The sequence below is a fragment of the Tamandua tetradactyla genome, chromosome 18 (assembly GCF_023851605.1).
Source record: "Tamandua tetradactyla isolate mTamTet1 chromosome 18, mTamTet1.pri, whole genome shotgun sequence".
Classification (NCBI taxonomy): Eukaryota; Metazoa; Chordata; class Mammalia; order Pilosa; family Myrmecophagidae; genus Tamandua; species Tamandua tetradactyla.
Window position 1 is genome coordinate 2697009 of NC_135344.1, and position 26473 is coordinate 2723481.

The window sequence follows — 26473 nt, forward strand, 5'->3', positions numbered from 1 at the left end:
AGCATGTGGACGGCCACCAGGGTGAACGGTGCAGTGGGCTCTAAACTGGACGCCAACAAAAGCTGTCAGCCCTGTAACACGCACATTCAGACAAGGGGGCTGGGGTGTGGAAAGGCTAACTGGCGTGAAGGACACTGTGAGCAAAATATTTGGGGAAGATTTTCCAATTGGATGTAAAATACTTCTTAATGCTTATAATTAATTTTAGTTTTTGACCAGATTCTGCCTAGTTATCAGCTGACCTCAGACCATGGGAAGCCAGTCCTGGGCAAACTGTTCTTTATCATCTCCAGGGGGTTCCTCTCCATCCTTCCTACAACTATATTTTCTTTCATCGTGCTGTGCTCTTTCCATATGACATTCTGCTCCTGTCCCAAGTTCAAAAGGACTCGCCATTTAGTCAGGCTGCTCTCACAGGCAGAGGCGACAGTCTGAGACCTTCATGCTGGAGGTCTTAACAAAGAACTGAAGGCATACATCAGATGACATGTATCTGCACAGTTGAAAATAAGTTAAAATTATTTCTCACACGGCAGAAAATAGTGCAAGAAGTGCAGGTGGCCACTCTGCAGGACACACAGAGGCCTGGTCTCTGGGGGCGGGGAGACGGCCAGCCTGCCAGGAGGACCTGTGAATGGGCAGGGCAGCAGGCAGGTGCAAACAGGTAAACAGCACCAGCAATCCTCTCGCTGGAGGAACAGCCCTACAACTGAGCGCCAGGTCTTTACGGGAAAACCTCACCCCCACGCAGAGGTCACCTCTGCAATCAGGACTTCGGTCATCAGGTCGACGACAACCAATCCAAGCGCACCTGGACGGGCAGAGACCCGCACGCACCTGAGCAAAGCTGGGACACAGCAAGAGGGACAGTGAGTTTTCCGCCAGTGGTGACACCATGGATAACCTGTCCCTTCTACTTTAGAAATTTTCTTTATCGACATTTTGTTATAATAATACCATAAAGAGGAAAACAAAAGCAAAACTAACATGCACACTGCACAGGGAGATGAGTGACTTCTGTGTGACGTCTTTGGAAGTGACGCTGGGCGGAGCCCTGTGGAGCCTCTTCCAGCCTTTGCTGGGGGCAATCTGTACCTGCTCCAGAGTCCTGGGCCAGCGGGGGTCAAAGGCCCCGGGAGGCCAAGCCTCTCCAGGATAAAACCACAGTGCCGCCTCTGTCCCTTGCTCACAGGTGTGTGGTGGAGCTTCCTAGAAGCAATGCCCTGTGTGCTGTGGCCCTGGCTGGAGGGCAGAGCAGATGACAGCCCAGCTGTCCCCAGGCAGTGTCAGGGAGACAGGCGAGACTGTAACAATGCCACTTTCCACACTCAACTGTTCTGACTTTAGAAAACACTCATTTTTCATAAAAAATATTATCTGTGTTTTGAGTTCATTATCAATGTTTTAAAATGGACTGTTAGAAATTTCTCAGTTTTAACATCTAATCCTTTAAATACTGATATACAACCCACATACAAACAGAAGCTCTTCAGTCTCTGCAGTAATTTCTAGGTGCATAACAGGTTCTGAGACCTAAAGATGGAGAAATGCTGTCCTGACCCCGAGGATGGAAGCCAGTGCTTGTGGGGTGCACGGTGCAGGGTGGGGGGTGGGCGGTGTGGGGCGTGGTGAGGGGCACAGTGAAGGGTGTGGGGTGCAGTGTGGGGCGTGGGGCAGGGCACAGTGCAGGGGCCTCCAAGAAGCAGCTCCAAACTGCCTATTCAAACAGGCTGCGAAGACGCACAAGCTCTTGAAGCCTGGAGCAGTGTCAAGGAGTCGGGACTTTCTCCCGGGTGACTCCTGCCCCTCCACAGACGCCGCCCCTCCAACATTTCCCTGTACTGCTGCAGGTGGAGCTGCTGCCGCAGGTGCCCTGGCTCCTGCTCATCCAGGTGGGGGAGGTCAGTGTCAAAGGGCCCGAGCCCTGCCTCTAGAGAACCCAGGCCCCGAAGCCCCTGGAACGCCGGCTCCTGGGAGGGCTAATGGGGTGTGTGTGGACACCCACTGGGGTCCGAGCTCGGCCACCAGCCCCTGAATGGAGGCCAACTTAGCCCAGGAGCAGGGTGAACCTACGCTCACACCGTGATGTGTCAACACCACCCGAACCACCGGGGCTGGGAGGGACACAGCGAGGGACAGTCCCGAGGGCCCACATGAGAGCACACAGCCCGCAGCCTCCTCCCGGAGATGGAGACAGCCAGTCTGCTCCCTGTGCCTCCAGGTGGGTCCACGGTGGGTGTCAGTGGCACGGGTGTCGGTGGGGAGCCACAGCCACGCCACCCTGCTCTCCATTTCCCCGCGGCGCTCCCCATGAGGTGAGGACAGCATGGCGGCGGCCAAGGGAAGGGGAGAAAGGGCGTCTCTTGGGCCACCCAGTGGGGAGTGGAGGGTGCGGGAGTGCAGCCCCTGGGAGGGGCCTCCGGCTCTAGGCTCGGTCCGCTGGCTGGCGGTGCTGGGGCAGGTGCACTGCCCTCTCTGGGGGGCCCAGGGCAGCACTCCAGACATATCCGCGGAACACAGCCCTGGTCTCACTGCCATTACAGAACAAACAGCACAGCGCTCGCTGGAACCTGCAGGCCAAACCTTTGTCTTTGTTCCTGATGAGCCAAATCCAAAGTTTCAATATTGACTTTTATTTCAGAAGGAAACAGACTATTGTTGAAACTGAACTCAATCTTCATTGCCTTCCCCCTTACATGTTTTCCACAGCATTCCCACTGAAAACTGACCCTGGTTTTTATCGCAGGGTACCAAATGAGCGAATGAGTGAAGGATGAATGGCTCTGGGCATTTGTCTGCAGGAAGAAAAGACTTAAGCACAGAATAGCAGCTTTCATCCCAACTCGGAGGAGGTATGTGATTTTTCTACAACTGCCCTTTCAAAGCACAATCAACAATCCGCCACAGGGTGTGTTGTACAAACCACACATGGAAAGCAGAAGACTCCATCAAAGCGTGTAGTGAGAAGCATGCAGGAGGGCTCGGGGGTGTTGCAAGGAAAGGGACCTGGAGAGCTGTGGGGCCTTTTGAAACTGAAACAGGGAGGCAGGCAGCAATACTGACTTTACCATCACTTCAAGCTCTTGTTTTGTTTTGTTTTGTTTTGATGCTAAAGAAAATCCCGACTGTATTTAGTCTCCAATTCAAAATCGATTTGAGGCCCTATTAGCATTATTCCCGTAATTCAGCAATTGAAAACACACAACACCACCTGTGTTCAAATCTATTCCGTGTTAATTAATAAGGTTAGCACAAAGAAACCCGCCAGCTGTAATCTGTGTGTTTAAAAACCAACTATGTTAAGTGAAAACTTCGTCACCTCAGAGCTTCCACTCTTGCACTGCTGCCAACCTGGGGGAGGGGCACACCGGACACTGCAGCGGCCAGCAGCGCCCCTGCCCCTGAGCTGTGGGTCTACAGATCCCAGACAGTGGGTGGGGTGCAGGCAGCAGGGGGAGTGTAAAATGGCCCCTGGGTGGGAAGAGGCCAAGATAATCCACCAAGCCTGTTTTTAAAGTGTATTTCTGTGCCAGGTTTCACTTATATCACTTGGTATTACTGTAACTCTTTTAACAGAAAATGTTCCATGACAAAGAAAAGTTTTAGTCCAACACGACGCACACACAGCCCCTGTCAGAGTGCAGGCCTCGGGTCTACCTCCAAGGCGCCGGCGTCGGCTCTGAGCAGAGGGACAGCGGGGACAGGCCAGGGCCCTGGGTGTGGTCAGTCGCTCACCTCCTTGTCCATACTCTCCAAGTCCTCCTTACAAAGCGTGTACAGCGGCAGAGTCTCTGAGAGGCTGGGCTGTCGCTTTCTTCTAGAAGGACCTGGCTGTTCTCCATCTTGGTTATTGGGCAGTTCTTCATCAAACATCTGCTGCTGATGTGGCTCAACAACTCTGAAACGAATTTACAGTTCCAATGAGGAAAACCAGCGTGAATCGTACCTTCTCAGACTGAATCAGATTCCTGATTCTCAGAATTGGCAAACAAACAAATACAGTCAAGCAGAATGTTTTAGCTCAGAAAAAACAGGACATTTTGTCAATGTTGCCTATTTATAGTGCTGTGTCAAAGGTGACTTAGGACATCACATTTTTGCTATAGGAGTGACAAATTGTGCTCTGTTCACTCCTGCTGAAAGGCTAGCACCTACCTTTTACACTGACAAAACTCGACAAGAGATGACAAACCCGTAGCAAGTGTTATTTCTCCTCGAAATAAGGCCAAAAAACCAAAACATTATATCCTATCAACAGCACTGAAGAAATGTGAAGTTATTCAGCTTCAAGCAAAAAATGCAATGCTGAATTCAAAAACCAGACTTCAAGTGGCTGAAATTAAAATCATTTGTTCACAAAGGCCAGGAAAAGGCAATTAGGATTATGATTATATAGGTGTATTAAACTGTTAAATACTGATATAATAAATCTGCTAACAAGGGTCACTCTCGTGCTTCAAGGACGCCTCTGTCCGTGACGCCCTGTGCACTCACCACAGTGGTCCTTCTGGTGTGCGAGAATTAGAGCCCCACTCCGAGGTTCCCCCCGTACTTACTTTAGTCTAAACGTCAGCTCTCACTGAGTATACCTTCTTATGTATGCTCATGGCAGTCAGAATTTAGGTGAACCCTTCTGAGCAGTGGCAGTTAGGCTTTCCGAGAGGGCTACTCGCCATAGGCCACTTCTCTTGGATGCAGGCGGCCTGGGGGGCTCGACTCCAGGGGTGCCAGGCTCCTCAACATTCAAGCCCATCAATGAAATCCAAAGAATCACATGGGCATATCGATCAATACAGAAAAAATTCAACACTCAATCACTGTAAGAGCTCCCAGAAACACAGGAAAAGAGGGGAACATCTTCAATTGAGAAGGAACATCTGCAAAGAGCCCTGGAGCCGACCACATCAGTGTCCCTACGACCAGGCAAAGGGGATCACATCTGCCCCTCCATGACTACCTGAGCTGCTGCTGGAGTTCTAGGTGATGTAATAGGGCAAGGAAAGGCCGAGGAATGACAGGCACACCTGTCAACAAGGGGAAGACGAAACTGCTCCTATCAGCAGAGGGTGCAAATGTCCACACCACAAATCCCAAGGACACCACAGAAAGCCCCCAGAACTAGGAGAGGTGGTGCAGCAGAGATACAGACAAGATCACTCTGAAATCTATATGGAGAGGACACAACAGCTGCAACCAATTTGAAAAGAAGCAGGATGTAGGAGTCAGTCTATCTACCAATTTCAGGGCTGGCTCTACAGCCGCAGTATCCAGGCTGTGTGGCATGGGCAGAGGGACAGATGGACAGCCAGACGGGCAGGAGAGGGCCTAGGAGACCACATACGTCCCACGGCTCTCTGGATGGGGCAGTGGCAGCCGAATGGGGCATGAACCTTTCCACAGCTGGTGCTGGAGCAGGGAGAAGCCCACAGGGAAGAAAGAATGAGCCCTGACCGGTCCCAAAAATCAATGCAAAACATAAGACTTTAAAGATTAAACATCTTTGCAGTCCAGGACCAAGAAAAGCATTCTTGGACCTGACATGGAAAGCACAATCTATGCAAGAAAACACAGACAACTGAACCGCATCAAAAGTAGAAACCTTACTGCAATGAAGACTCTGCCAAACATGAAAAACCGAGCTAGAGACTGGGAGGAAATATCTGCAAACGACCTATACAGAAGGGAGACTAATTTCTAGAATGTGGAATCCCCAAACTCAATAGGAAATCCCTGAACAATCCCATTAGAAACTGTAAAAGCCACCAACAGATCTTTCACCTAAGAAGAGAACAGATGCCAAAGGAGCATCGCGGCAGGGGCGGGGGGCAAGGTCCCAGGGGAATTCATTCAAACCGCAGAAGGAATCTCCACACAGCTACCAGGAGGGCTAACACGAAGGCAGTGACCTGAAGGCGGCAAGGGTGTGGGAAACCGGGCCACCCAGTCAGCAGTTTTTCAAAATATGGAACACGCAACCACCATAGGACCCAGCGCACACCATGGGTATTTAGCCCCGAGAAAAGAAAACGTAGGCTCACACAAAACCCTGACCTAGAATGTCCACAGCAGCAGTGGCCCCAAGCTGGAAAGCGATGTCCCTCAGGTGATGGCCGTGCGTGCAGGGCGGCTGGCGGGAGCCACGTCCGAGCTCCCACGCCTGGTGCAGGATGCCACGCTGCGGATCGGGACCGGCCAGCGCCGTCAGGGCCGAGGGGCTGGGGGCGTATCCTGACACCACCAGCCTGGGGGGCCTGTGCTACTTCTTACAACTGCAGGTAAACCCCACAATCACCCCAAAATAGTCTAATGGAAAAAAAATAGGCGTTCATGACTCGTCCCTCCCACAGTGCTGCTAAATGGGAGGACTGAAGGTCAGCCAGGCTCCTGCAGGGGCCGAAGGGGTGAGGCCAGGGCCCACGGCCACCCCCCACCACCCGGGGCTCAGTGGTCCGGCTGCTACAGGGCAGCACCGCACTGCTCGCCCGGATGAGAGGAACTGGGCAGAGAACTTACAGGTCTTCTCTAAGCACTGCGTACAGGTACTTCTTTAAGACACCTCAGCTTTCTCAGGGTGGCCCTTCAGACCGGGGCCTGTCTGCTGCCACCCACCCACCCAGGAATGGAGTAAGCCAACGTCTGAGCCCAGGGCCAAAAAGGTCAGTGCAAGGACCAGGAGACTTACAGTGTCCACAACTGAAAGTCAGGACAGCACAGGACAAGACGCACCCACAGCATGGCCAAGTGTTCTGTCATAATAGGGCCGCATGAGGTTCCACGATTAGAACGTGGCGCAACCAGGGAGGGGAGGGGGGTGGGGGAGAGTGGGGGGAGGGGAGGGGAGAAAAAGGAGAAGGGATGGGTAGAGAAGATGAGAGAAGGGAGGAGGGGAGAGGAGGGGAGGCGAGGGAAGGGAGGAGAAAAGGAGAAGGGGAGGCGAGGGAAGGGAGGAGAAAAGGAGGAGGGGAGGCGAGGGAAGGGAGGAGAAAAGGAGGAGGGGAGGCGAGGGAAGGAAGGAGAAAAGGAGGAGGGGAGGTGAGGGAAGAGGTGCTTTCAAGGAAGCAGAACCGAGACAGACACACAGGGGTCCTTCAGGCAGACAGGTGTGCAGACAGCTCAGGCGGGACCTGCAGGAGCACAGGCTGAATCCGAGCAGCTGGCTGGGGGAGGAGGGCTGGGGGTGGCCAGCGGTGGCAAGGAGGAAGACGACCACTAAGGGTATGGGGTGTGGCTGCTTGGGTCCGTTCTGGATCCCTCGCATTTGGGGCATCTCTGGGCTGTGTGAATGTGGAAGTTCTGGGGCTGTGAGGAAGGAATTAAAAGATAGACTGGTTCAGTGTGCGATGGCCCAGGTACAGTGTGATTCCAATCTGCAGGGCAAGGCCCCAGGTTTAAATCCAAGGAACATTTTTGTGCTGTGCCAATCCAGTGAGCCGGACTAGCTCTCCTCACCGTAGGAGAGGGAAGTGCAGCTCAGGGTGCTCGTGCTTCGCTTCTGCCCAGGGAGAAGGGGGAAGGGGGGAAAGGAAGGGGAAGGTGAGAAGGGGCAGGGGCAGGGGGAAGGGAAGGGGCAGGGGAAGGAGCAGGGGGAGGGAGAGGGGGAGGGGGAGGGGAGGGCAGGTGGTGCCGTCCGAGTGTGCAGACAGCCTCACGGACAAGGCCTCTTGCCCCTGGCGGCTCTGCTGGGCTTAGACTGGGGAAAGGGCAGGTGATGACAGGAATTCCCTTTTCTTTACATAAATTGGTTATTTCATCAATTTTGAACACAGAAGTATCAACATGTATCACTGTTGTAACTTGCTAGCTGCCAGAATGCAATATACCAGAAATGGAATGGCTTTTAAAATCTGCCTTCCAGCCAAAGCTACTAGTCAACTTTGCCAGATTATCTGCCATTTTAAAACAAGGATCGCCTTCCTTCCAGTCTGTAATGACACATGTCTCATTTCTGTCCAGAGCCTGGTCAGAGGTATCTTCAGAGTCCACATTTCTACCAACAGTCTCTTCAAAGCATTCCAGGCCTTCTCTATCGAGTTCCTCACAACTCCTCCAAAATCTACTCCTTAAACATTTAAAAAGCTGTTCCAACATGTTTGGTATTTACAAACTGGAGCAGAACCCCACTCTCTGGTACCAAAATTGGTTCTAGTTTGCTAGCTGCCAGAATGCAATATACCAGAAACAGAATGACTTTTAAAAAGTGGAATTTAACAAGTTGCTAGCTGACAGTTCTAAGACCAAGAAAATGTCCCAATTAAAATAAGTCTATAGAAATGTCCAATCAAAGGCATCCAGGGAAAGATACCTTGGTTCAAGAAGGTCGATGAAGTTCAGGGTTTCTCTCTCAGGTGAGAAGGCACATGGCGAGCATGGCATCATCCGCTAGCTTTCTCTCCTGGCTTCTGGTTTCATGAAGCTCCCTAGGAGGCGTTTTTCTTCTTCGTCTCTGAAGGTCGCTGGCTGGTGGACTCTCTGCTTCCTGGTGCTGCAGCGTTCTCTGCTCTCTCCGAATCTCCTTCATTCTCCAAAATGTTTCCTCTTTTATAGGACTCCAGAAACTAATCAAGACCCACCCAAATGGTTGCAGACACGTTGTCACCTAATCCAGCTTAATAACCACTCTTGATTAAATCACATCTCCAGGGAGATGATCTGATTACAGTTTCAAACATACAATACTGAACAGGGATTAGAAAAAATGGCTGCATTTACAAAATGGGATTAGGATTAAAACATGGTTTTTCTAGGGTCCATACATCCTTTCAAATCAGCACAATCACCAATACTCATGAATTTTGAACATATATTTTCTTACATATATCAGTGCACAGAGCAACATAACACAATCAATTTGAAGTAACAGGCTATTTAGGAAAAAATGTGTCTTCTTTGATACAATAAACATATACTGGTTCGTAAATAACAATGCTATATTCCATTATAAAACATGTGACTAACATGACTTAAGTCCTATTAATAACCTGTCTACCTAAATGGGCTGGTAAATAACATTAAAATATTTTGATGCAAATCACACTTCCAAATTTAATAAAGAAGAAGATTTCATCACAAGTCACCTCGTTAGAATAAACTACAGCCCCAAGTGTGTTTGTTTTCCTCAGAAAAGACTTGGCATAACTAAAACACTGGTTTCTTTACAGTGCCACTTGCAACTAAACCCCTTTTCACATAAATTATACACTTTTTAGAGCAAATATGTGGTTATCTGTTGCCATGCTATTAGTGTTATACAAGTAAAAAAGACATGCTCAACTTGTTCAAGGCCCCTTGCCACCTGCGGCCTGTCTTCAGACAGCACTTCCTTAGCTCTTCTGTGTAGCTCAGAGACTCCAAAGCTTCCTGCTGCTTACTTCAAGCACGGCTGCATAATTCAAAAACCAATTCTGTGCCTAATTTTTAAACATTCGCCATGGTTTGAGACAATAAGCCTTTGTTTTCTACATTTAAGAAAAAAATAAGTCAAAAGCTTGTGGCTTTATTTTCAACAACACAAAGAGCGGACCCTAGGACCCAGGGGCCCTGGCGTGGACACATAAGCGTGGGGGCTGCATGGGGCCCTGGGGACTGTGTGCGGCCCTAAGCCCTGTGCTCGCCGGAGCTTCCGCTGAAGGCGCCACCTCTGCAGCGCCCCTCTGTGCTCCTCCCCTCCTCGCCCTACTGCCAGGGATGGCGGCCCTAACATTTCACAGAACATAACTCAGGGCAGAAATCCGAACCCTGTAAGCGCTGTGACACAAGGGAGAATTCCAGCGACTGCCTATAAAGGCATCGTCACATCCCTAACTTTTCAGAGGCTATGAGTCCCAATAAAATGTTTCATTCTGCACATGCAGACTGTCCAGCCTGAGGACATAGGTGGGCTCCACAGGGCCGCTGAGGGCGCCGGGGAGCTGCCCCCTCCGCCTGCAGAAGTGTCCCCCCAGTGGGACCCCCTGGCAGCCCCCCTTCTCCTGCCACAACCACATCACTGACAGCTGCAGCCGCGGCCACGGCCCAGCTCTTCCCCCAGCCAGGAAACCTAGAGGGGCAGTGCACTGCCCTCATAAACACGGAGTTGGACAGAACGAAACGAGAAACTAGGGATAGCGTGCAGCCCCTGAAGGCTGCTGCTCCCTGGAGGGTGTTTCGGGGTCGTTTTGCTGCCCTGGGCTGTGGCGGACCCACCTCTCTTGAAGACCTGCCCTGACAAGGCCTCCGCTTGGGCTTTCACCAAGACGTCAGTCCTGCACCTCCCTCCAGCCCTTCCTGCCTCCTGACGAGCTCTCCTCGCGCTGCCCATGCCTCCCCCTGCCCAGCTCAGCCCCAGGGACGAGGTCATTTTACCCGGACCACGCTGACAAGCACCCTCTGCCCCTGAGCTGGCTTCCTAAGGCACAAAGCTGGGCACACAGCCCCGAGTGTTTCAAAAAAAAAAAGGAACACAGAGAAACAAACTCATGCCTATCACGGCCTACGAGACACATTCTCTCACTTTACTTGGTATCCCACTTTCTAGGCAGGGAGATGGTCTGGGGTTTCCACTGCTGAAAGCACAGACGGATGAGGCCCAGGCCAGGTGGTGGGCCGGCTTTCCCCTGCGCTTACCCGACAGGCCTCGGGAACTCTTGTCCCAGCAGCAGTGGCTCTTCTCAGGACACCACCAACTGAGCCGTAGTTCCCTGCCTAGGGGAAAACTAACCCCCAAAAACCAGAGCCATCTGGCACTGGCACTGGCACTGCACTGCCTGTTTCCTGAAGGAAAAGCCCAGGCGTACTCCGTGAAGTTCCCACAGTCTAACAACTCTGATCCTCTCCTGCCAGCCCTCCCAGCTTTCATCTTTCCAGACCACGAGGCCCCGTGTGAGCACTCAAGTCCCCCTTTTCTCTATCTTTTCAGCCACCGTTTGGAAACTTCTTGGGTTCACTCTGCCTTTTCTGGGGCACTTGCCCTGTGGGTGCTTTTAGGACAGATAAGAGACTGCCAGGCAATGGCTGCTCTCGGCCGGGAAGGCCGGCTCTCTCGGGCACAGGTGTACAGGCCCCACTGTCGGGAGGCAGCTGTCCACCGGCACAAAACCCTGCCCGCTGTGCCTGCCGGGTGCCGAGAGGCCTTCCAGTTCAACCAGCCCATGCAAACGCTGGGGCACAGGCTGCCAACGTGGATTCCCGCCTGGGTCTCGGGCAGAGCCTCTGACAGGCTGCTGGGACCCCCGACTTCACAGTACCGGTTCTCCTAGCTCGGCACTAGCCGCGAGGACAGTGCTGGGCCCTTGCACCTCTCAACTCCTCCAGGACACACACATCTTCCATGCAAGGCAGCGCTTAACTACACACTACGCGGTCCTACGCCAGGTGCCACTGTTCACATGTCATCTACACGGCTCTAAATGATACTAAACAGTTTTCTCTATTTAGGTTATTAGACCTGTAATATTTGTTGCGATTAAAAAAAATTTACTTATAATTATTTCCCTATATGGAAATACTACAATTTAACAGCTAAAAACAATCTTCTATTATGTAGTATCTTCTTTGGCTTAAAGAATCTTTAGGTTTTCAAACGAAATTCCATGCTTACTTTATCAAGTCATACCATTCAGAATATGGAGAAAAACGTAATAATCCATGGATGGATGCCCCCCACCCCCACAGCAGCGGCCAACAATACACTAACAGTCTCATACACCTCTTCCACTTTGCTCCTGCTCACACACGCCTATTCCTGCTGCCCAGGTGTTCGGTTAGAAGAAAAAGGAACCACGTGGGGACTGCGTGCGGCCCTAAGCCCTGCGTGCGCCAGAGCCTCCACTGAAGGCGCCACCTCGGCAGTGCCCCGCCCCGTGCTGTGTTATCTTCCATTCTAGATTATCTAGATTGCTTACAGACTGGAATTCTTTGCTGAAATTCTCATTCTTTCACCTATTTTATTCACCCTTCCTTCCACTTTACTGAAATATTTAATCATAATTATGTTAATGTCCCTCTCTGATAATCCCAATATTTGACTCATCTCTGGATCTGTTTCTATCACTCCTGTGTTTCTCCTGGTTTCTACCCAACTGGTACGGATTTTTAGCATGCCTCATAATTTTAAGTGGAAAGCTGTGACCTCTGCAGACAGACCTGTTTTCTGTGGGCAGGCCGACAGCACAGGAGCAGGTTAGTCACCCTGGAGCCTGGACTGCGGCTTTGTTAGAGCTGATCTACTCAGTGTCACCTCACTCACGGACATGGTCCTCTGAGGTCTCCACTAAAGGTCGGGGATGTTCGCTGAGACCCCTCCTCCATGTCGGGCCTTGGACTCCACTCTCTGCCTCCCCAGCACCGTGTGGCCTCCACCCTGCGCCTGCTGCGCGCTGCTGAGACTCAGTCTCCTCGGGGTCCAGGATGCAGGTGACCTGGGCCCATCTACAAAGCTCTCCCCCTCTGGGACTCTGCTCCCAAGTTCCAGCTGCTCTGGCCATCGCAAACCACAACCTCTACCTCCTAAGCCCAGAAGGTCGTGTGTTCTACTTGCCTCCACGCCCCACCTGGAAAGTGCTCCCGGGGAAGAAGCGAGAGTGAGTACGGCTCTCCCTGCCCGGCGCTGCTCCAAGACCTCTGGACCTACATGCCGCCTGATGGAGGCTCTGCAAAACCTTCTGGCAGGATTTTATATATTTTGTCCGCCAACTTTTACCATTATTTCAGCAGGAGGGTTAATCCAATGAAAGCTATGCCAACATGGCCAGAACTCCAAAACCTCCACAAAAGACTGCAGCTCTCACCACTACAGAGCAGATTCCTAAAGGTGAGACCACTAGGTGAAGGGAAATATGTCTGTGTCTCCCTAATGTGAACCACCAGAGAGCTAATCACGGTCAGGTTCATGTGTCAACTTGGCCAGGTGGCGGTACCTGTTTGTCTGGTTGGGTAAGTGCTGGCCTGTCTGTTGAGATGAGGACATTTCATAGAATAAACTCATGATCACATCAGCTGCATCCACAGCTGATTCCATTTGTAATCAGCCAAGGGGAGTGTCTTCTGCAATGAGAGACGCTTAATCTAATCACTGGAAGCCTTTTAAGGAGGATTCAGAAGAAACAGGCTCTCTTCCTGCTTCGGCCAGCGAGACCCTCCTGTGGAGTTCGTCCAGACCCTCTATCGGAATCGTCAGCTTCACAGCCTGCCCTAAGGATTTTGTACTCTACGTTCCCAGGGTTACGTGAGACACTTTTATAAATTTTATATTTATGGATATTTCCTATTGATTCTGTTTCTCTAGGGAACCGTAACTAATACAACTTGGTACCAGGAGTGGTTCTTAAGAAATAGAATCTTAAAAATGGGTTTTTACGATTGGTTTTCTATGCTGACTGGACTCAAAGGCACTAAGGACTCTGACTCCTGTAATCAGAATGATACTGCCAATCCATGGGGTGAGTTGCTGTGCTGGTTTGAAAGGACATATGTACCCTAGAAAAGCCATGCTGTAACCCTAATCCCATTGTGTAAAGGCAGCCACACAACTTTAATTAGATCATCGTTCTGGAGATGTGACTCAATCAAGAGGGGGTATCAAACTTGATTAGACAGAGATGTGACTCCACACATTTGGGTAGGTATTGATTAGTTTAATGGAATCCTATAAAAGAAGAAACATTTTGGAGAATCTGAGAGAGTGAGAAAGATGACACAATGCCATAGAACCACGAAGCAGAGTCCACCAGCCAGCAATTTTTAGAGCTGAAGAAGGAAAACACCTCCCGGGAAGCTGGAGAGGAAGCCAGCATATAACGCCGTGTCTGCCATGTGCTCTTTCAGCTGAGAGAGAAACCCCGACTGTGTTCGCTGTGTGCCTTTCCACTTGGGAGAGAAACCCCAAACTTCACTGGTCTCCTTGAACCAAGGCATCTCTCCCTGGATACCGCAGACTGGACATTTCTATAGACTTGCTTTAATTGTGACATTTTGTCGACCATAGAACTGTAAACTTGCAACTTATTAAATTCCCCTTTTAAAAAGTCGTTTCATTTCTAGTATATTGCATTTGGCAGATAGCAAACTAAAACAGTTGGCAAAAGAGATAATCAAAATATCACTATTCGATTCTTCTAATGCTTCACTTATACAAAAGCCAGGCTCTGGGAGATAATGTTTTTGACACCTTTACAGAGTTTTGTGGAAATAAGAGGTATAGAGATGTTGGCTGGTTGTTGTTAGATAAACTGTATACATAAATGAGTGGGCAGGATGGGCTTAAGGCTTCAAATGAGAAACTTGAGCGCCGTCTGACAGATGCAGATGCTTCTGTGAGTGCCCTGAAGGAAAATCTTATTTTGTGTAGCCACAGATGTGAGATCTCTGAAAATCAGACTCAGAATCTTATTGTGAGAGGAGCAACTTTACAATAAACTGAAATCTCAATGTTGCATGTGTCTGCTGTTAAAGTGAGGGCATTGATCGGAAAAGAGTGGGACCCTGAAAAACGGGATGGTGACATATGGATTGATAATGATGTCCGTGGAGAGGCTAAAACCCTAGGCCAGGCAGAGTCTGCTCTAGATAACCTTGCAACAGTCTGTCCTGAGGTCACAGCCGCTCAGCCTCCAGCCTGCCTCGAGGAGTTGGCCACCCAACCTTCTCCTGAAGGGATTAGCTCTAGAGTGATTAATCCTGGTTCACCTGTTTCACCTGACGGCGGCCCTGGCTTTCTCGTGGCTTTACTGAAAAGGGGACTCTCTCCCAAATGTTTCCTCTTTTAAAGAATTCCAGTAAGCAACACCACCTTCAGTGGGTGGAGACACACCTCAATGGAAATCATCTAATCAAAAGTTACCACCCACAACTGGGTGGGTCACATCTCCACGGAAACAATCAAAATGCTCCCACCCAGCAATACTGAATGAGGATCAAAGCACATGGCTTTTCTGGGGTCCACCACAGATTCAGACCAGCACATTCCACCGTTTGGACCCCAAAAAGACATGTTCTTTCCTAATGCAAAATACATTCATTCCATAAAATATCAGAAAACCTTAAACCGTCCAGTAGCAATACAAATGAAGTACCAAATTAGAGACAGTATAAAATCTCATCAAGTCAGTTACAGGCATGGTCTGTCCTAAGGAAAAATTCTCTCCATTTGCTCTGGACTTTGAAAACTCATACAAATTATTTGCTGCCAACATACAAAGGAGGAACGAACATTCATAGAACACACATACACATTTCCACAGGGAGGAAGGAACACAGGGGTCACCGGACCCATACAGTTTCAAAAACCTGCAGGGCAAAGTCCATTAGATTTCAAAGTCTGAGAGTCATTTATCCTTAGGGCTTTATAAAGCGGCAGTCCCACCTTTTCCAAGGACCTACACAGAGCCCTGCCTCTCTCTGAATACAACCTTCGGGGACAGTGGGGAGACCACCTTTCTCTCGGCTTCATCCTCTCCAAGCATTGGGGCCACACCTGGGCTCTCTGCCATCTGTGGGGCACACACTCAACCCCACCATGTGGTGGCAGCCAGGCTCTCCCTAAACCCCAAGGAATGTGCTTCACTCTCTCCAAGGCCTGAGGCGGCATGACTTTTCCACTGCAACCAGGTGGAAGGCCCATTCTCTGCCTTTGGGGCAAACTCACCCTCTCCATGGACATGGGTGGATCTGCCCTCCTGGCCCGAGGCTTCTTAACTTCAGACCCCAGTCTCCATGGTTTTGCCTCTGAAGTTATTTTCCTCCAAGGTGTCCCTTCTCTGAACCCCCCAGTCCAGCCTGGCAGCGGCTCTGTTTATACAGGTCCCACAGCACTCTCGTTGGCTTTCTATGCAGTAGCCTTGGATCATGCCCATCAGACATAAGGAGTTTCCACAAATCCTTCCTGGATAACTTCATGTCCAATCCTGGATTTCTCTGAAATGGCTGAGTGGTTTCACATTTGGTTAAATCCTCACACAGGGCTCTATTCTCTGGGTCTCCCTTCCTAGAGGCCCAGAACTTTCCAGAACATCAATTTCTGGTTTCTTTGTACTCAAGAGTTCAGTTTTCAGCTTATCTCTCTCCTGTCGCATTTCACTATAAGCTGTGAGGAGAAACCAGGCTGCACTTTCGACATTTAATTTGGAGACCTCTTCTGCTAAATTCCAAGTTCATGGCTTTTAAAATCTGCCTTCCAGCTAAAGCCACTAGTCAATTTTGCCAGATTATCTGCCATTTTAAAACAAGGGTCGCTTTCCTTCCAGTCTGTAACAGCACATGCCTCATTTCTGTCCAGAGCCTGGTCAGAGGTATCTGTGGAATCCATACTTCTACCAACAGTCTCTCCAAAGCATTCCAGGCCTTCTCTATCAACTTCATCACAACTCCTCCAGATTCTTCCCCTTATCCATTTAAAAAGCTGTTCCAACATGTTTGGTATTTGTAAACTGTAGCAGCATCCCACTTTCCGGTACCAAAATCTGTTCTAGTTTGCTAGCTGCTGGAATGCAATATACCAGAAAAAGAACGGCTTTTAACAAGGGGAATTTAATAAGTTGCTAGTTTATAGTTCTAAGGCCGAGAAAATGTCCCAACTAAAACAAGTCTATAGAAATGTTCAATTTAAGGTATCCAGGGAAAGATACCTTGGTTCAAGAAGGCCAACGATGTTCAACGTTTCTCTCTCAGCTGGAAGGCCACATGGCGAACATGACGGTGTCTGCTGGCTTTCTCGTAGCTTTACCAAAAAGGGGACTCTCTCCTAAATGTTTCCTCTTTTAAAGAATTCCAGTAAGCAACTCCACCTTCAGTGGGTGGAGACACACCTTCATGGAAATCATCTAATCAAAAGTTACCACCCACAATTGGGTGGGTCACATCTTCATGGAAACAATCAAAATGCTCCCACCCAGCAATACTGAATGAAGATCAAAGCGCATGGCTTTTCTGGGGTCCACCACAAATTCAGACCAGCACACCAGATGAAACTGCAAATGAATGTCCTGAAGCAAATGGCTTGGAAGACACTTCTAATTGTTTTCATGAGCTACCCCAACACCCCTCATTTCTTCCAGACCTATAACAAGACTAAAGCCCCAATAGGCCCTTAAAGGTGAGGTACAAAGCATCATCCATGAGGAGGTACGTTATACTCCAAAGAACTATGTGAGTTTTCCAATTCATATAGACAGACATCACGGGAACATGTGTGACAATGGATTTTAAGAGTGTGGGATAATGGTGGGAGGAATATAAGGCTGGATCAGGCTGAATTTATTGATATGGGCCCACTAAGCAGAGATTCTGCATTCAATGCTACAGCTTGAGGGGTTAGAAAAGGTATTAACAGTTTGTTTGGATGGTTGGCTGAAACATGGATCAAAAGGTGGCTGACGTTACCTGAGGTTGAAATGCCAGAACTTCCCTGGTATAATGTAGATGAGGGGATCCAGAGGCTTAGAGACATTAGAATGTTAGAGTGGATTTATCACGCAAAGCCTGCTCTTACACCCCAGGAATGTCCGGAGGATGCACCTTTTACCAGAACTGTGACAAATAAATTTGTGAGACTAGCGCCATCATCCCTGAAGAGGTCTGTAGTTGCACTTCTCTGTAGGTCAGATATTACTGTAGGAACTGCTGTCACTGAGCTGGAATCCTTAAACACAATGGGGACGATGGGATCCCGAGTTGGCAGAAGCCATGTGGCAGCACTTAATCACCAAAGACAGGGTAGATGTGGCTATTATAATAGATAGCAAACTCAAAGCAGGAGTCGAAATGATGTGACTTGGAGAGACTTGTGGCTTTGGCTAGTAGATCATGGGGTACCTAGGAATACAATAGATGGGCAGTCTACTAAATTCTTGTTTGAGCTGTATGAACAAAGAGTTCTAGGTCAAGTGAACAGAAGTCTAACCTGAATTACAAAAACACAGAGTCATGGCCCCTTAATCAATTTCCAGACTTGAGACAGTTTATAGACCCAGAGCGCCTTGAATGAAGGGGAGGCCAGGTCCCTTTCGGGGAGAACCCTGTTACACCGCCACAAATTTATACTGTTAATCTTCCTCCAAGCCTTCCCCGAGGAGACCGACGGCCTTTTACCAGGGTAACTGTGCATTGGGGAAAAGGAAATGATCAGACATTTCAGAGATTATTAGACACTGGTTCAGAAGTGACATGAATTCCAGGGGACCCAAAACTTCATTCTGGACCACCAGTCAGAGTGGGGGCTTATGGAGGCCAGGTGATCAATGGAGTTTTAGCTCAGGTCCGTCTCACAGTGGGTCCAGTGGGCCCCTGGACCCATCCTGTAGTTATTTCCCCAGTTCCGGAATGCATAATTGGAATAGACATACTGAGCAATGTGGGCAGAATTATCACATTGGCTCTCTAACTCGTGCAGTGAGGGCTATTATGGTGGAAAAGGCCAAGTGGAAGCCACTAGAACTGCCCCTACCTAGCAAAGCAGTAAATCAGAAGCAATACCGGATTCCTAGAGGGATTGCAGAGATTACTGCCACTTTTAAGGACTTGAAGGATGCAGGGGTGGTGATTCTCACCACATCCCCGTTCAATTCTCCTATTTGGCCTGTGCAGAAAACATATGGGTCTTGGAGGATGACAGTGGATTATCGTAAGCTCAACCAGGTGGTAACTCCAATTGCAGCTGCTGTTCTGGATGTGACAGCATTGCTAGAGCACATCAATACATGCCCTGGTACCTGGTATGTAGCTACTGATCTGGCAAATGCTTTTTCCTCAACAGCTGTTAGTAAAGACCATCAGAAACAGTTTCCTTTCAGCTGGCAAGGTCAGCAATATACTTTCATTGTCCTACCTCAGGGGTATAGCAACTCTATAGCCCTATGTCATAATCTTGTCTGCAGAGAGCTTGCCTCTCTCTCCCACAAGACATCATACTGGTCCATTATATTGATAATATCATGTTGATTGGACCTAGTAAGCAAGAAATAGCAACTACTCTAGACGTACTGGTAAGGTGTTTGTGTGTCAGAGGATGGGAGATAAATCCAACAAAAATACAGGGGCCTTCCACCTCGGCGAAATTTCTAGGTGTCCAGTGGTATGGGGCATGTTGAGATATCCCTTCTAAGGTGAAGGATAAGTTGGTACATCTGGTCCTTCCTATGACCAAAAAAACGGGCACAACACCGAGTTGGTCTCTTTGGATTTTGGCAACAACATATTCCTCATTAGGTGTGCTACTCTGGCCCATTTATCGAGTGACCAGAAAAGCTGCTAATTTTGAGTGGGGACCTGAACAAGAGGAGGCTCTGCTGTCAGCTATACAAGCGGCTCTGCCACTTGGACCATATGATCAAGCAGGATCCAATGGTGCTGGAAGTATCAGTGGCAAACAGAGATGCTGTCTGGTGCCTTCACAGGCCCTAGAGGAGAATCACAATGCAGACCCTTAGGATTTTGGAGCAAAGCCTTACCATATGATGCTGATAACTACTCTCCTTCTGAGAAACAGCTTTCGGCCTGCTACTGGGCCTTAGTAGAGACTGAATGCTTAACCATAGGCCACCAAGTTGCCATGACACCTGAGTTACCTATCATAAGCTGGGTGTTGTCTGACCCACCAAGCCATAATGTTGAGCATGTACAGCATCACTCCATCATAAAATGGAAATGGTATATATGAAATAGGGCCAGAGCAGGTCCTGAAGGCACGAGTTACATGAGGAAGTGGCCCAAATGCCCACGGTCTCCACTCCTGCCATATTACCTTTTCTTTCCCGGGCCAGAGCTATGGCCTCTTGGGGAATTCCTTACAGTGTATTGACTGAGGAAGAGAAAACTCGGGCCTGGTTTACATATGGCTCAGCACGATATGCAGGAACGACCTTAAAGTGGACAGCTGCAGTACTGTAACCCCTTTCTGGGGTGTCCCTGAAGGACAGTGGGGAGGGGAAATCCTCCCAGTGGGCAGAAATTCAAGCACTGCACCTGGCTGTTTACTTTGCTTGGAAGGAGAACTGGGACTGGCCAGAGGTGCATTTGTTTACTGACTCATGGGCTGTTGCTAATGGTTTGGCTGGATGGTCAGGGACTTGGAAAGACGATAATTGGAAAACTGGTTGACAAAGAGGTCTGGGGAATAGGTATGTGGATAGGCCTTTCTGAGTGGGCTAAAAACATGAAGATATTTGTGTTCCATGTGAATGTGCACCAGAGGGTGACTGCAGCAGAGGAAGGTTTTAACAATCAAGTGGATAAGATGACCCATTCTGTGGATATCAGTCAGCCTCTTTTCCCAGCAACTCCTGTCACTGCCCAATGGGCTCATGAACGAAGCAGTCATGGTAGTAGGGATGGAGGTTATGCATGGGCTCAGCAACATGGACTTCCACTCACCAAGGCTGACCTGGCTACAGCCACTGCTGAGTGCCCAACCTGCCAGCAGCACAGACCTACATGCAGCCCCGATATGGCACCATTCTCCGAGGTAAGCAGCCGGCTACATGGTGGCAGGTCGATTACACTGGACCATTATTCCCTTCACGGAAGGGGCAGCGACTTGTTCTAACTGGAATAGACACACACTCTGGATATGAATGGGTTTACTTTCCCTGCATGCAATGCTTTTGCCAAAACTACCATCCGTGGGCTTACAGAATGCCTTATCCATCATCATGGTATTCTACATAGCATTGCTTCTGATCAAGAAACACACTTCACAGCAAATGAAGTGCGGGAATGGGCACATGCTCATGGAATTCTCTGTTCTTACCATGTTCTCCATCATCCAGAAGCAGGTGGATGACAGAACAGTGGAATGGCCTTTTGAAAACTCAATTATGGTGCCAACTAGGTGGTAATACCTTGAAGGGCTGGGGTAATGTTCTCCAGGAAGCTGTATATGCTCTGAATCAGCGTCTGCTGTATGGTGCTGTTTCTCCCATAGCCAGGATCCATGGGTCCAGGAACAAAGGGGTGGAAATGGAAGTGGCACCACTCACTATTACCCCTAGTGACCCACTAGGAACATTTTTGCTTCCATGTGACCCTGAGCTCTGCTGGTTTACAGGTTTTAGTTCCAAAAGGGGAGTGCTTCTACCAGGAGAAACAACAATGATTCCATTGAACTGGAATCTAAGACTGCCACCTGTTCACTTTGGGCTACTCATGCCACTGGATCAACAAGACAAGAATGGGATTACATTACTGGCTGGGATGAGTGACTCTGACTATTAGGGGTAAACAGAAATGCAACTACACATGGAAGTACAGAAGAGTTTTCCTGGAATATAGGAGATCCCTAGGGCGTCTTTCAGTACCACCATGCCCTGTGATCAAAATCAATGGAAAACTGCAACAACCCAATCCAGGCAGGACTACCAATGGCTCTGATACTTCAGGAATGAAGGTTTGGGTCACCCCACCAGGCAAAGAACCACGGCCAGCTGAAGTGCTTGCTGAGGGTAAAGGGACATGGAATGAATGGATAGTGGAAGAAGGTAGTGATAAATATGAACTACGACCACGCGATCAGTTACAGAAACAAGGACTGTAATGCTGTTTTGTTCATGCTATACTATTTAAGTTGTAACATATCAAGTTTAAGAATGAATATTACCCAAGGACTTGCACTCTATTCTGGGGAGATTTAATGTGTTTCTGGTTATATGCAGGACAGTTGAATACTGTTAGGTGAGGAAAAAAATGTGTCTTTTATTATTTTCTATTTAGAAACTAGGTATGGTTTAAGGTGATGCATATAGCTGTCAAGTTGACAAGGGGTGGACTGTCATGGTCAGGTTCATGTGTCAGCTTGGCCAGGTGGTGGTCCCTGTTTGTCTGGTTGGGCAAATGCTGGCCTGTCTTTTGATATGAGGAGACTTCATAGAAAATTAACCATGTGTCAGCTATATTCACAGCTGATTCCATATGTAATCACCTAAGGGGAGTGTCTTCTTTAATGAGTAATACTTAATTTAATCACCGGAAGCCTTTTAAGGAGGATTCAGAAGAGACAGTTCTATTTCTGCTTTGACCGATGAGCCTCTCCCATGAAGTTCGTCCAGACCATCGGAATCATTGGCTTCACAGCCTGCCCTACAGATTTTGGACTCCATGCTCCAACAGCTACGTGAGATTTTATAAATTTTATATTTACGGATACTTCCTGTTGATTCTGTTTCTCTAGAGAACCCTAACTAATGCAGAGCTCTCCCAGAGAGCTGTATCCACTTACATGCCTGTGAGCACATCAGGGGTGTGCTTCACTCCTTGAACTGGTGGTCAGCCTTAGAATGGTCACTTTTTAATTTTCTGCCAATTTAACATGTGAAAATGGGCATGTCGCTTTAATTTCCACTTCCCTGACCACCACCCATGGAGCTGAGAACTCTCATGGGAGTGAACAGTCATGTGGGGTCCCTGTGTTGTGCTTCCCCCGCCCCGCAAATATACACCCTGGTGCTGGCTGAGGTAAGGGTCCCGCTCAACTCCCCACCACACAGCCCATCCACCCAGGCATCTGCCCACCTCTCTTGGTCATGGGAGGCCTCTGCAGACAGGGAGGACAGAAACCCTGGGGCTTGGGGTAGGGGGCACGGGCTCTCCTATGCTGGGGTGCTTGGGGCAGGGAGCATGGGCTCTTCTATGCTGAGAGGCTCAGGGAGGGGGGCACAGGCTCCCCTGTGCTGGGGGCTTGGGACAGGTGGCATGGGCTCTCCTAAACTGGGAGCTTGGGGAGGGGGACACAGGTTTTCCTAGGCTGGGGGCTCAGGGTGAGGGGCATGGGCTCTCCTAAACTGGGGGGTCCGGGGCTCGGGGAACGGGCTCTCCTACACTGGGCTGGCACTCTGTTTCGGACCTGGCACCGCACGGACCTAGCTCAGGAGGCAATGAGAACATGGCCAGAAGTCTCTCAATGTCTTCCACCAACCCTTCTCCTAAGCTCCAAGGCCTTCACCATCCTCACGGGAATACCATTACCTTTCCATCCTGAGTACCCGTTGGGTTGGTGATTCTAATCTTTGCTATACTATTCACCTTCGATTCAAGGACATTGTGATCATCTTCTTCCCTGAAAAGCTGTGACTAAATTAACACTATTACGCTCTAAATATAAGATACTTAAATTTCAAAATCATTAAATTAAAAGTTTTCAATTTTACAATGAAAACATATAGCATTTAAATTTAATTCCACATTTACTGACTACCAATTAATGCTGCACAGGCCCCGGGTTCCTGAGGACAGCGAACGCACCGGCCTGCCGCCTGGCCTTGGAGCGCTGCTTCCCCGGTGACGGGCGGGGTTCCCCTGGTGATGGACGGGGTTCCCACGGTGACAGACGGGGCGCCGTGGTGCCGGGCTCGGTTCTGTAGGGCGAGCAGCACCCTGCATTCTCTGATAACTGCTGAGCCCAAAGTGCGTTTGTTTCCATGGTCACTACATGTTTCGTTGTATTAAGAGCCGTTGAAGCAGAAATTCAGTAAGATGTAAGCCCCCACTTCCGCTGTAGCGGTGTGCAAGAGTTCAAATAATTTACGTGTGGAGAACGCAGAGTTCTGCTTTGCTGCTGCTGGGGGTGACCTAACAGTTGGACTTGCACCTTGTTTTTAAGCTGCCTATTAGAATCCGCAGTCAGGCTGGCCACCTAACCACATAAGCTGGGCTAGACTTCCACCAAGATGCCTCGAGGCATTCTGCTTGTGTGCACGCGCGCACACACACACACACACACGGTGAACCCTCACGCATGGGCCCGGTGTCAGCCTGGCCACCTGGACCCAGCCTGCCTACAAGGTCCCATTAAAGGTACAACTGCCGTGCATGCACCTGGCTTACTTTCAAATTGAGGATATTTATAAGGATGATCTGACCATTTAAAAAATATTGTAGCAATAAAACTCAACACAGAGCAAATATACTACATGGACATAAACAGAAAAGAGTCTGTCTTTACAATGGAGAATCTACATCCATTACAGTTTTAAGACATGGGACAACAGATTTAGATTTTAAAAATCAATCTAGGGTGGGCGACGGTGGCTCACTAACAGAGTTCTTGCCTGCTATGGAGGAGACCTGGGTTTGATTCCCGGTGCCTGCCCATATTAAAAAAAAAAAAAACTACCTCTGACCCATCTGGGAAACCCCAGGTACCCTCTCAATCATTGGGGACTCCCAAGAAAATAGGCCAAGCCCTTGACTTCGAAGCTTACCCTTATAAAAACTATTTCTGTAGGGGAGAAGCTAAGACTACCTTCTAGTTGTGCCTAAGAGTTGCTTCCAGGAAGCCTCTTTTGTTCCTCAAATGTGGCCTCTCTCTCTCTCTAAGCCCAACTCTGCAAGTGAAATCATTGCCCTCTCCCCTATGTGGGACATGACATCCAGTGGTGAAAGTCTTCCTGGTAGCGTGGGAGAGGACTGTCGGGGATGAGTCTGGCCCTGGCACCTGGGATCAACAATTCCATTCTGACCAAAAGCAGGAAAAGAAGTATAACTAATAAAGTATCAGTGGCTGGGAGAGATTAAATAAGAGTTGAGGCACTGTTCTGGAGACTTCTCTTATGCAAACTTCAGTTAGATAGTGCTGACTGCCATGGTGTGCTGAGCCCCAGTGAACACCCAGGGCTTGAACGGAGATTCTATAAAGGTTTCATGCACTAGGTTTGCCTTCCTGGAATCTATAATTCCCAGAGGGTTCCAAGGCCAGATAAATCCTGAAGCTCAGAGGGACCAGCCTCTCCAGGATTATCAATTAGTTTCATCCCCCTATCCTTTAGTGTGGACACCCCTTCTCAACATGAAAAGGCATTCCCCAAAGATCCCCATAGATTGGGAGAAGGATCAAAGGAGAAGGAGGAGGTGAAACAGAGAAAATGGGATTTAACAAACAAGTGTGACTGCTGAATCGCTATATTAATATTCCTTCTGGCCTCCAGTGTTTAGGAGCACCTGGAAGGAAAAGTCTGAGATGGTGGAATGGTAGCCCATTACAAACTCTGGGATCTGTTCTGTAACTACTTGTTGAAGTATGCTTGGAAAATGACTGCTTTTTTCTTTCTTTGCTTTGTATATATATTATATTTTACAATAAAAAAGTTTTAAAAAAAACAATCTACCTCTGAAATTCTTTAAGAAAATAAGAAATATATATATATAGTGCTATAATCCAAAACTAAATTTTTTCTTAAGATAACATGAACTGGAGTTATTATAAAATATTGAAGAACTGATTTTTGGTTGGATTACATGTCCTCCCCCATGTGGAAATGAATTTTACCATATGCTTTAACTGAACTTTCAACTCACTTAGCTGCTGTTTTAGCAAGAGAGAACGCCAAATAGCTAAGTCATCTTGTGTCCTAGAGTTAGACTTTGAAAAACATGTAGAATTTACCTGATACAGTATTAGATCTCCCTAGATTTTAAAAACAGAAGGAAAACCAGAATGAGTCCATTGTAACAAATGTTTCAAGACTTTGGAATGAATATAAGTTAACTCGACAAACATTCGTGTGTGTCGCGGGTTAGAATGGGCACAGCCCAAATACCCTTAAAGAGTGGGAGAAAGATCCAAGGGGATGGTGGAGTTATACAGAGAAGGTCGGGTTTAACAAATGAATATGAGTGCTGAATCAGTAAATTCATATTTCTTTTAGTCTCCAGTATCTTAGAGCACTTACCAGTAAAATCCGAAGATTGTGGAACTGTAACCCATACCACGTGCACCACGGATACTACCTACCGGGAAATACCCAACACCCCCGTGGCAAAAACAAGGGTGAGGAACACGGGCCGGCGGGGCGTGTAAAAGGCACACCGCCTCACACTAGCTCTCCTCCTGCACACAAGGGGCTCGTGTCCCCTCCAGAATGTTCTTCTAACTTAGAATAAACATTCCCAGGACGAAGAGGACAGGAAAAGAGAGAAACCAACAGAAAGGCGTACACAGAGATGTAAAAAGGCAACCCCGTGAAGAGGCTGGTGAGCATCTGGGGAGGACCCACCCTCCAGACTGAAGCCAGCATGAGCGCCTGCTTTCTCCTCTGCCAGACCCGCACGGCCACCCACCGCTAAGCGAGGCCAAGGAGTGACCCCCGGGGAGAGGGCAAGCTGCAGCAACAACCTGGCGCACCCAACAAGAACCTTGAGCTCAGTCACCAGCAAATGCCAGATGAAAGGCGAGGTGTGCTCCAACCCTGCGTGCAGAGCGCTGCTCTGCAAGGACCCTAACAGCACCCGGAGAACGGAGGGATGACTCTGCCCATGGTGCATTCCGCAGGCAGCTGCAGCGCCATGTGGAGGGCAGCCCTGCTGCGGCTCTGGACCCACGTGGAGGCTGTGAGGGAGGGAGGCGGCCTCCACCTGGGGGAGGAGGGGGCGGTGGGGAGGATCTGCTCTCTGGTCGCCAGACGACACCACCTGTGACACTCATGGCCTCTGACGAGCTCACCTGTGCTAGACTCCAGTTTAAGCCTGCCACGGCGTCACAGCAGCGTTTCCTCACCAACAGCCTTGGCCCCCATAA

The 26473-nt window shown here is 49.0% G+C and overlaps 1 protein-coding gene across 5 annotated transcripts in view; it reads right to left on the reverse strand.

Annotated features, from left to right (window-relative positions):
* Positions 1–26473, reverse strand: part of CTDP1 (CTD phosphatase subunit 1) — a 145589-nt gene that overhangs the window by 31391 nt on the left and 87725 nt on the right. For all 5 annotated transcript variants that reach the window (XM_077135174.1, XM_077135173.1, XM_077135176.1 and 2 more), the window contains one exon: positions 3736–3898. In XM_077135174.1, the coding sequence (XP_076991289.1) occupies positions 3736–3898 (163 nt within the window). The remainder of the gene's footprint in view (positions 1–3735; positions 3899–26473) is intronic.